This window comes from Nicotiana tabacum, chromosome 7 (assembly GCF_000715075.1).
Source record: "Nicotiana tabacum cultivar K326 chromosome 7, ASM71507v2, whole genome shotgun sequence".
Taxonomy (NCBI): domain Eukaryota; kingdom Viridiplantae; phylum Streptophyta; class Magnoliopsida; order Solanales; family Solanaceae; genus Nicotiana; species Nicotiana tabacum.
The window spans coordinates 123,513,137-123,525,255 of NC_134086.1; the positions used below are offsets into that span (position 1 = coordinate 123,513,137).

The 12,119-nt window shown below is 38.3% G+C and overlaps 1 protein-coding gene across 1 annotated transcript; it reads left to right on the top strand.

The window, feature by feature from the left end:
• The first annotated feature begins 367 nt into the window (after positions 1 to 367).
• Positions 368 to 4,410, top strand: LOC107820883 (uncharacterized). Its single transcript, XM_016647236.2, has 2 exons — positions 368 to 640; positions 1,717 to 4,410. The coding sequence occupies exons 1-2, from the start codon at positions 593 to 595 to the stop codon at positions 4,057 to 4,059; spliced, it is 2,391 nt and encodes a 796-aa protein (XP_016502722.1). The 5' UTR covers positions 368 to 592; the 3' UTR covers positions 4,060 to 4,410.
• The last annotated feature ends 7,709 nt before the right edge of the window (positions 4,411 to 12,119 follow it).

Here is a 12,119-nt window from a genome sequence, read left to right on the forward strand (position 1 = left end):
GTGGACAAAATAGACAACTGTTTGCCAAAGTACTATTAGGCTGTTAAAACTCACCAAATGCAAATGGTCCCATCAATGAGTGAAGCTTTTGTGACTGTAGAGAGACCATGCTAATCCAATTCTTGACAACTCTATCCTCTTCATATTTTCACAATAGAATCATATTCCTTTTTTTATCCGAATTATTTAAATATTTTATTTTTTGTTCATATTCAAATTTTAAAAGTGATCTTTCCATCATAATTAGGATTAGTGAATTGAAAATTTTGAAGATTAGTTAAAAGTAAATTCCACCAAGTGCTGACAGGTCATCCATCATGTGAACATCAGTCCACCCTGTTTCTTACTTTTCAAAAGAGCTGGCTTTGTGGGGGTGGGGTTTTTGGGGGGGGGGAGAGTGTATGTGAGTGTGGTTCTCTACTTACTTCTGTATGCTTTGAGAGTCTTTCTTGGGCTATTGCCAACCATATCATTCTTTTTCCTTTCTTGTCTTCCCTTTTTCTTTTCTTTCTTTCTTTAATCTACTGAATATTTTCTATCAGTTTAAGAGGGATCATTTCTTTGAATTCTTCATCATCATCAGCCTCTGTACATGGCTACTGAAACTGTTTCATCAGATCATCTTATACCTGGCTCTGAGGTAAGCTTCTGTGATTTTCTTCTTCAGTTGCTCATGAATTTTACCACATATATTTGTTTTTTTTGTATCTTGTTTTGTTACTTTTGAATAAATACATATGTTGACAGCTTTATGCAAGTACTTCTTTTTGGTTGTTTGGCTATAGACTCTGTTTGGTAGCAACAAAAAAAGAACTTTTAGCCTGTAATTCTGTCCTATTGTTATGTGTTGAGTTTTATTAGCACAGAACAAAGTTAGATTGTTATGAAAGAAAACTATAGAAAAGAAAATAGAAGAATGAGATCTTTTGAGCATAAAGATTCTACTGAATTATAAGTTTGATTTTTTCATAAAGGATGTTAGGGTGATAAGCCTTATTAGTCACTGATATCTGTGAGAAAGTAAAAGAGAAAGTAACAGTTCAATTGAATTTTTCCCGTCTTCAAACTAGGACTTTTTTGAAGGAAGATGATGAAATTACTCTCTAATTTTTATTCCTCATGATATCATAACAAAAGAATTGATGAAATGTCTGATAAGTGATAGCTCTGCTGAGATGAAAATTTGTTGCTTTGCTTGTGAGAACCAGAACCAGAAGCCTAGAATCTTGCTTTTTGTGTAGGAATTGTGGCCTGTTTCTTTGTATATTTCGTTTTCTTGTTGCTTTCTTATCCTTTTGACCTTGTAAATAACTTGAACATGACAAAAGTTGGTGCTAAATGTTGAGTTCACCAAAGAAAAAGCCTCTGGAAGATGCACCTCTCTCTTTCCTTGGGTGCTTTATGTCAGTGTCAATCGTTGTTGAGGAAATTACCATTTATATTTCCCTAAATTTGTCCTTTTCTTAACTGGTTCACATTTATGTGTTCCATTAAGTTTCTTTATAGAAGTGCATGAGCTACCACACTTGGAAATTGAAAGCTTAATGTCCAAGATTTCATTCCTTTTTTCAGTTCACCATTCTATAAAGTAAAAATTTATATTCCAGCTTTTTCATTTTCCTTTTAGTCCTGTGGATTCAAACATTTTCTCATTTGATTTCTGCTTGCTTACTCTTTTTTTATTCTGTTGTCATTGCTTCTTTATGTTTACTGCAGAAAATTGAGAAGGAAGTGCTTGAAGAGGTTAAGACAATGGAAGTAGAGAGTGTTCCCCCTACTAAAGATAATGGAATAAAACCAATAGAAGAGGATTCCCCTAGTCCAGTGGTTTCTTCTACTGAAACAGTGGAAAAAATAGAGGACACAAAAAGCGAAGCTCCAGTAATTGAAGAGCCAAAGAAGGATGCCGAGGAAGAAAAGCCGAAAGCTGAGGAACCAGGCTCAACAATAGCAGAAGAGGTTGAGAAAGTTGAAAATGAAGAGAAGCCGAATGCGGAGGAACCATCGCAAGTGATAGTCGAAGAAGTAAAGAAAGCTGATGAAGAAGAGAAGCCAATAGCAGACGAAGCTGCTCCAGCGACAGTTGAAGAAGTAAAGATAGCTGATGAGGTAGAGAAGCCAACAATAGAGGCACCAACACCTGCCATCGTCGACGAGGTAAAGAAAGCTGATGAGGAAAATAAGCCAACAACAGAGGAACTACCAGCAACCATCACTGAAGAGTTAAAGAAAAGTGATGAGGAAGAGAAGCCTAAAGCTGATGAACCAATCCCAACTATAGCCAAGGAAGTAAAGAAAGCTGATGAAGAAGAGAAGCCAACAATGGAGGAGCAACCAGCAACCATTATTGAAGAATTAAAGAAAACTGATGGGGAAGATAAGCCTAAAGCTGATGAACCTATTCCGGTAATAGTCGAAGAAGTAAAGAAAGCTGATGAGGAGCCAACAATAGAGGAACCACCACCAACCATCATTGAAGAGGTAAAGAAAAGTGATGAGGAAGAGAAGCCAATAGCTGATGAGCCATTGCCCCCGGCAATTGAAGAGGTAAAGAAAGCTGATGAGGACCAGAAGCCTAATGCTGATGAAATATCGCCACCTCCACCCACAACTGATGAGGAGGAGAAACCAAAAGCTGAGGAACTGCCAAGTATACCTGCTACTTCAGCAGAATCAGAAGAAAAGACCGGAGACAAGGAAATTGAGCCTCCAACTGTTGAAGAAGTTAAGAAACAAGATGAGACACCTGCATTGGATGTTACTAGCAAAGATATTCCAGAATTAACCAAGGAACCTGCTCCTGAACCAGAAGCTCAAAGTATTCCTGAGCAAGTTGTTGATGTTATCAAAGGTGAACTAGAGGTGCAACCAGAGGCTGAAAAGGTTGAAATTTTGGAGAAAGGATCTGAAAATGAGCCTGTCAAGGAAAATCCTGAAGAGCAGCCAACAACAGTTGGCGTTGTGGAAAAATCAGTTGCGGCTGTTGAGGACAAGAAGGAGCAAGCAGATTTAGAGGCCAGTGAACTGCAAAAAGCTGTTGTAACAGTGTCAGAAGTTCCAGTGGCAGAACCTAAGATAGAAGAAATTTCAGTACCAGCTCCTGAAAAGACTGAACAAGAAGTTGCAGAGGCAGTTACAGGAAAAGAAGAAGCGATTCCAGTAGATAAGGTAGAAGAGGCCCCAAAAGGGGAATCTCTTCTTGCAGAGAGCTCGAAAAAAGCAACTTCAACCACTTTAGGATCATTAATGCAGAAGACAGATGAGGACAGTCCTGCTGAAGTTACTGGAGACAATGCTGTTGTTGAGGAGAAAGAAAAGGAATCGGTTCCAAAGGCTACAGTTGCTGAAGCACCAGCAAAAGAAGAGGTTGAAAAAGTCGAAAGAGAAACAAAGGATGTGAAAACTGATGATCAAGATAAGGGGGAAAAAAGTGTTGCTAGTGAGGAATTAGCGGCACCAGAAGCAAAGGTTGTTGAAACATCTGAAGTTACTGAAAAGGCTCCAGAACTGGAGATTACATCCAGAGACATCGAACCGCTTGCTGAAAATGAGAGCACAAAGGACGAGAAAATTGCTACAACTATTGATCAAGATGAGAAGAGAGAGAAAAGTGTTGCGACGGAAGAATTAGCTGCCCCGGAAGCAAAGGTTGTCGAAACATCTGAAGTTGCTGAAAAGGTTCCAGAACTGGAGATTGCTTCCAGAGACATTGAACCAAATGCTGAAAATGGGAGCAAAAACGACGAGAAAATTGCTGCAAGTGAAGCCAATGAAGCTGCAGTAGTTGAGAAGAAAGTGGATGAGGCAACAGCTAATGCTACTGAACCTTCAGCTGAAGAGGCTCAGAAGCCAGAGACAGAGGCAAAAGATGAGAAAATTGCTGAAGCTGAGAAAGAAGTTGAGGAGACAACAAAAACAGAAGAAGTTCCAGTGAAGACAAAGCAATCAAGCAACCTTATGTCTAAGGTGAAGCAGTCTCTTGTGAAGGCTAAGAAAGCAATCATTGGCAAGTCCCCCAACTCCAAATCTGAATCAAAAAATGAAGTCAAAACCAAATAAGATATCAGAAACTCTGAGATAAACATTACAATGATCAGAAGTGAGTAAATTTACTAGTGGTGTGATCTTTATTTTTCCTATTCTTAATCTTTTTCAATTTTTGGTCACCAGGGGTCAGGTATGCTACATTGTCTTGTTTTGTATGATTCTAGTGTTTGTCCATAGATATTGTATAGTTGTGCTTTGCTTTCTACTCTTCCAAACTAGAGATAATGTTCCTTTCTTATGTTTTTCTTTTCTTATTCGACTGTTGAGTCAGGTTGTGAGTTTGTGGAAAAACCTATTCAATTGATTGGATAATGATGTACATCAAGTGTCATATTTCTATATCTAGGCTTGTTCTTCTGAAAACTCGTTTAATAGCTTCAAATGCTTCCTTTCCCTTTACAAGGCTTACAACTACTACTACTACCACCTCAATCCCAAACAAGTTGGGCTGGCGATTGGCGATATGAATCCTCATTTCATTCTTTAAGCTCAACCCATATCACTTTCATTACCAAATAAAATAAAAGTTCCCTTTACAAGGCTATTTTCACTGCATTCATCTAGAGGCATACACAGAGATTTGCACAATCAGTGGCGATCTATTGTTACAATTCGACCTTTAAACTGCTTTACATCCTACTTCAAACTGATGTTCACTTCGCAATATTTTCAAATGGTGTCGACATATTGTATATTTACATGTTAGTTTTAAAGCGGGGTCACTGGTCAGATGATACTACTTAATTCTAATAAGTATCTCTGCTACTGGTCATATCCATTTTTGGAAACAAAAGGATAGGCAAAGAGAATCCACCATACAAAAGTAGAAAAGAGGGATGAGGAGACAACACGTCTTCTCCTTTACAAGGATGCTACGCATAGCACAATTTTTATCACAGAAAATTAATTGAATCAAAAGAGGAAAAAGAACTGGGACATGCAGCTACATGTGCAATAATATCGCCAGTATTGGCAATCAAGCTGGATTGATGACGTGAAAAGGACTGCTCCTGTATACTTCCTTCTCATCTGTGACTCTCACCTTTTAATCTTATAACCAACTTTCAATATTTAATACTACCACCATATTTAATACTTGTAACCGAAAAGTCGCTTCCACTAAACGAAAAGTTCTGTTAGAAGAGATTAATCTTCTTCTTCTTCATAGTCTGCCTTTTTAAAGTTTCGATCCGTTGATTTGGCTAAAGTCGTTGTCCTTTTTCGTTCTGTCTTTATTTTCAATTTTTCCCTTGCTTTGCTCCGTCACTTACAGGTTTGTTTACTGTTAGATTCTTGAAATTTCTTGTTAAAGTTTTGATTTTATTCATTATTGACGGATTTTCAATCAATTTAACTTTATTCCATCTTATTCAACTTGGTTTTTGGTTGATTTGAACTGGGAGATTCAAGAAATTTTCGTTAAGATTCAGTTTTTATTCACATTTGACTGTTTTAAATCAACTTAAGGTTCTATTTCATCTAGTATAATTTCGATTTGTTTAATTTATAGAAGAATACTCATTATTTCTTAATTTATAGTAGTTATCAAGTGTTCTTGCAATATATTTCATTAGATATTTGTGTAGTTCTTTGCTTTTTCCCTACATTTCCCCTACTACTATCAGGGCTACACCAGTGGTAGTGGTGACAACCCTTTTTTGGTTTTCGGGTCGTGGTATTTTCTGTGTTTTCAGGGGAATTCTCGAAGTTGTGGAGAGAAGTTGGGCGCTCGAGCACTAGCAAAGGAGAGTAACCAGGACGAGCGTCCGCAACGGGTGGTGGGAAGCGGTGTGCGAGTGTACAACTACATCAAGTACAATAAATCAACACAGGTTTGGTTCTCGGGAGTTGGTACCTCCCGTTCTACTGTTTCCCTTTTGGTGTTAGCTAAATTGAGGTTACTTTGGTTCACAATAGTTCAATCATTCAACTAGTGTACTTGTAGTCACTTGTTTCCTTCTAGTTGGATTCGTTGTTTGTTGTGCACTAGTGAGTCTTCTTGAGATTTGTCGTAGTCTTAGTGGCTGCAATCTGGGATGATAGATTAAGGGCATGCCCTCGGGTGGGACAGAGAGTGGGGCCGAGGTCAGGGTGTGGGACGAGAGGTAGGGGAGGTAGAGGGGGCAAGGGAGCCTATAGGTTGAGAATCGGGTCATGGAACATAGGTTCACTAACGAGTAAGTCTATAGAGTTGGTCAAGATACTTCAGAAGAGGAAGATTAATATAGCATGTGTCCAGGAGACTAGGTGGGTTGGATCGAGGGCGAAAAACGTAGATGGGTATAAGTTATGGTACTCTGGAGTCCTGAGGGGTAAGAAAGGAGTGGGTATCCTGGTAGATAACCATCTTAGAGAGTCGGTGGTAGAGGTCAGGCGGGTGAATGATAGACTAATGACTATTAAATTGGTGGTGGGTGAGTGTACTTTAAATGTCGTTAGCGCGTGCGCGCCGCAAGTAGGCTTGGATGAGGAGATTAAAAGGCATTTTTGGGAGGGGTTGGATGACATCGTTCGTAGTATTCCGCCTTCGGAGAGGTTATTCATAGGAGGAGATTTCAATGGTCATATTGGGTCGTCTGCAGTTGGTTATACTGAGGTGCATGGCGGTTTTGGTGTTGGGGAGCGAAACAGAGGGGGCACTTCGTTGTTGGACTTTGCCAAGGCATTCGATCTTGTGATTGCGAACTCAAGTTTTCCGAAGCGGGATGAACATTTGGTTACTTACAAAAGTTCGATGGCGAAGACTCAGATTGACTATCTCCTCCTTAGGAGATGCGACAGAAGGTTGTGCGAGGATTGCAAAGTTATCCCAGGTGAGACCCTAGCAACGCAACATAGGCTTTTGGTGATGGACATTGGTATTAGGATAAGGAGGAAGAAGAGGTCAGTATGAGGCTGTCCGAGGATTAGGTGGGGTGCTTTGACTAAGGATAAAGCTCAGGAGTTGGAAGGTAGATTATCGGCAATGGGAGTTTGGAGAAGTAGTGGGGACACAAACACTATGTGGTTGACGACGGCTGATTGTATAAGGAAGGCGGCGAGAGAGGTGTTAGGGATATCTTCAGGACGCACCGGTCGCCACAAAGGAGACTGGTGGTGGAATGCAGTTGTCCAAGATAAAGTGGAAGCGAAGAAGGCAGCGTACCTGCGGTTCGTAGGGAGTTCTGGAGAGGAGGAGAAGAGAGCGAACAATGAGAGATATAAGGTAGCTAGAAAGGAGGCGAAGATGGCAGTAATGGAGGCTAAGACAACAACTTTTGCTTGTCTGTATGAGGAACTATGGAACAAAGGAGGGGAGAAGAAGTTATTCCAACTCGCTAAGGTGAGAGAGAGGACGGCTCGAGATCTGGACCAAGTGAGGTGCATAAAAGATGATGACGATAAAGTTTTGATGGGGGATGGCCAGATTAAGAGGAGATGGCGGACCTACTTTCATAAACTTCTAAATGAAGAAGGGGATCAAGATATTGTGCTAGGTGAATTGAGGAATACCAACAGCCCCTATGAATTAAGTTATTGTAGGGATATTGAGGTCTACGAGGTCATGCAGGCAATGCGTAAGATGAGGAGGGGCAGAGCTACCGGGCCAGACGAAATTCCGGTTAAACTTTGGAAGTGTGTGGGTAGAGCAAGCTTGGAATGGCTTACTAGGTTGTTTAATGTTATATTCAAGACTAATAAGATGCCTGAAGAGTGGAGGTGGAGTACAATGGTTCCGCTGTATAAGAACAAAGGCGATGTGCAGAGTTGTAACAACTATAGGGGTATCAAATTACTGAGTCATACCATGAAAGTCTGGGAGAGAGTGGTAGAAATGAGAGTGCGAAGGACGGTGTCTATTTCAGATAACCAGTTCGGGTTCATGCCGGGGCGATCTACCACAGAAGCTATCCACCTTATTAGGAGGATGATGGAACAATACAGGGATAAGAAGAAGGATCTCCACATGGTGTTTATCGATCTAGAGAAAGCGTACGACAGGGTTCCTAGGGAGGCCCTATGGAGATGCCTAGAGGTTAAAGGGGTCCCGGATGACTATATTAGGGCGATTAAAGACATGTATGATGGATCTAAGACTCAGGTTAGGACAGTAGGAGGCGACTCCGACCATTTTCCGGTTGTTACGGGGTTGCACCAAGGGTCTGCTTTCAGCCCTTTCCTATTTGCCCTGGTGATGGATGCCATAACGCATCATATTCAAGGGGAGGTACCATGGTGCATGCTGTGAGCACGTGATTTTTGCCTCACGAAAAATACTCTAAAATAAATCAAAAAATAAAACAAAATTCTCTTAGTATGCAATTTTTTTTAGAATTTATGTGGCGTTTATTAATTGTTTATGTTTGTCCGTAAATGTTTGCTTTGATATAATTAAACGAAAATAAAATAAAAATACATGTTGCATGCATATCTAGGATTTAATTATGCATTTAAAAGTTAATTTAAAGAAAATCACAAAAATATGCATTTGTTCTAGTTTTAATGTTTCACTGTGTGATTAACGTTTTGTCTATGTGTTAAATAGTTGTTAAAAAAGTAATTAATATTTTTGTAAGGTTAATTTTGTTTTATAATTTTAATTAGGATTTTTAATAATTAGGAATAGGATTAGGAAATAAAAATGAGTTATATGGGTAAAAATTGGACCTGGACTGAAATCCAGGCCCAAACAAAATCAATTTCCCCACAGCCCAATTCAAACACCCCATGTCCGGTCCAATGCAACCAAAACCAAACGACGACGTTTGGTCATATTTTATCAAGGGCCGTTGGATTAAATCAATCCAACGGCTGATATTCTACAACCTTTACCCATAACCCTTACCCGACCCACTGCCCCGATCCAGCCTGACCCCAACATTTAACCAAACAACATCGTTTGGTTAAATGAATTAATCTCAGCCGTGCATCTTAATTGATCCAACGGATGAGATCAATCTACCTCATCCCTATATAAATACAAATCCCTACCCCGGCCACCTAACTAAACACCCCCCTCCTCTCTACTATTCATCGTCCTCTCCGAAATCACACCCCTAACCCTAGCCGCCCTAATTCCCCATTGCCTGAAACCTGGCGGCAACAACGCCACCGGTCACCACCTGAACACCCTCGACTCCTCCCAACCCCCTCTTTACGGATCCAGGGTTAGTTTCCTTCGAATCAGACCACATAGTCTCGAATCTTTGATTGAAGGTTGGTCTGAAAACCCAACCTTCTCCGATGACTTCCTAATTAACACCATAGCACCTTCTAACCTGCCTCGTTATGGATCTGGTGTTTGTTTGGTTCGAATCACCTTAGAGTTCTTCGAATCTTCTTTTGAAGGTTCGAGTCAAACATGAACTCACCCAGTTTCGTTCCAAAATGACACCAAATGACCCCTAGGCCTCCCTCACCCTTGTGTCATCTTTGGTTCCCCTCGAATCTGACCAGAAATGGTTGAGACCCAAATCAAACCTTTGAGAACCCTAGAAAACCCAAATTTTTGGATTCTGCCCCAAATTAAATAAAAGGTTGGGGTCTAATCGACCTTAGTCGAAGTATTTTCAGTTGAGAATACTTCGACTAAGGTCTGTTTGATTTCAAAGGTCCAAATCCAAGTTGACCCTGTGTCCGTGTGAAATTGAAGATTCAGAGGTATTTTCTATTTTTCTTTTGTTTATTACGTGTATAATGTTGCCTGTTTCAGTAGCCTGTATAATTTTTCTTGTTTGATTTATTTGATTCTATGATTCTATCTCATACCTGTTTTATTTGATCAGAATTATAACATTATTTCTGTTTGTTGTGATTGTTTATAATGTGTATAATCGACTCGATTAAGTTCGTCGATTAGTTGTTTTGTAAATTCTAGTTTCCGTTAATGATGATTGTAATAGCCTGCTTATTTGTTTTGAATTGATTATTATCATTGAAGTCAGTTAATTAGTTCTTCCCAATTAGTTGATTCTCGTTTAATAAGTCAGAAAGTCTGTCAATTATTTGTGTGTTGATTTCTAGGCAGTTAATTTCAGAGCATTGTCAATATACTGACAATGCCCCTGCATTTGTTTGATCTTAGTCCAATGTTGAAATCCAGTTTGATTTGTTATATTGAATTCAGTGTAATGATATTGTGATGTTGGGTTTTAAATTCAATTTTACAAGGGTTGTTTAGATACAACTGTGTTAGGAGGTTGATTAGGATTGGTTATAACTGTTTAATTCAGAAAGATAATCGAGTTTGAACAGATTTTAAAATCTGCTTTGTATCAGATTCTGATTGTTTTAAGGGCAGTAATAATAGTAGGTTTTCAAGGGTATTTCTGGGATAGAAACAGTAGGGTAATGTGATAATAGTAGTGTACTGATAGTGGTTTGATAATGGCTATTATTTAATGAAGTAATGGGAAACAAAGGGTAATGGGAATGCTGAAAATCAGGAAAAGATCACTTAATGGGATTTAAAGTAGTAAAAGCAGATTTTAATGGGATTTTCTGATTTTTAAAAGAAGAAGGGGGTCCAGGCAGCACTGAAAAGAAAAGGGGCAGACCTGTATAAGATAGAAGGGATTGAGACTGATTAAAGAAACAGATTTTAATACACACAGATATAGACATTAAGAGATACACGGAGAGAGGCATTGAGAAAAATCAGAAATAGAAATCTGAAAAACTGAGAAAAAACAGAAAAAGAACACACAGAATTAGATAGAGAACAGAAAGAAAAAAAAATCAGAAACAGTAAAAAGAATTCTACATCAGACACTAGTATTGAGGCTGATTTTCTGAAATTAAGAGCTTTTCAGTTTTCCTTTTCTAAAAGTCTGAAAATCAGAAATACTGTTTTTCCTACAATCTGTCCGGATTTATCTGATCCTATTTGTTCAGTTTAAAAATCTGAAACTTTTAAAAGAAGTCTTGTTACTGTGCATCTGGGTTCCTCGGGTCTTGTTTTGTTGATCGAATCTGTTGAACACTGGTATATTCTGCTGATTTTGTTGCTGCTGCTACTGCTGAAATTTACTCCTTCTACCTTTATTTCCAAGTACATATCTGTAAACTCCTGTCATGAAAAACTTCAACATGACAAATAAATGAAGTTCGGGAATTATAATTCTGTTTTCCATTCGTCCAAGTTCATTAGTTTAAAATTTGGTTTTGTTTCAGTTGATTAATATAGTAGTACGTTTGACTTGATAAATATAAGATAATTGTTACCTCTTGAAGTTCGTATAAGTGTTGTAATAATGTCACCTATTTCGGAATTTTCATTAAGTGAAGTCATGATTGAATTGTCAAGGTAGGGAACATGGCATAAAATGGGCCATTAATTACATCCCGTAATATTGTTAGCTAAATGTAAAGTAGAATGGAAGTATAAAGAAATTACATTATTAGTATATCTTGTCAAAAATATGATTTTTGTTTAGATTGATATAAGTTGTATGTTCATATATGGCATGATAACGGGTATATATATAACCATATGTGGAAGGTGAGTTGATATAGCTCGTTACGTTATTAGAATATTATGAATGGTTCAGACGTACAACTACGTTGCTTGTAAAGCAATTTTATTGAATCAGTTCGTATAATATTTCTTTTTCTTATCAACTTGACTTTTATCTTCCATCGCCAACATTAACCAAACAATTGTAACTTTGGACTAAAACTAATATATGAGAAGGACATGGGATTTATAAGCGAATTGTAGCATTTTATGTTAAAGATATATAGAAGTAGAGTTCGCCTTAAATGAAACAATGAAGATTCTTCGGAAACTCTTAATTTGTTTATCATATTAAGTTCTTTCCCAATCTTACATGCGATTCGATTTGTGGACATTCTAATGTTGTATCCACGGAAAAAAAAATGTTAGTTCTAGTTACATATTGTCTGTTTGCTTTTTCATGTCATTAATTCTTTAAAATTTGAGGTATATGATTCATATGTGTGAAACAAGGCTCGCGGTCAATACATAATAACAATTTGTAAGAGAACTTTATCAAAAATATCTTGTGAAATTAGGGATACGTTCGCGTGACCTAAATTATTTCTTAAGGCAATTCGAATTATGCGTGCGCGCA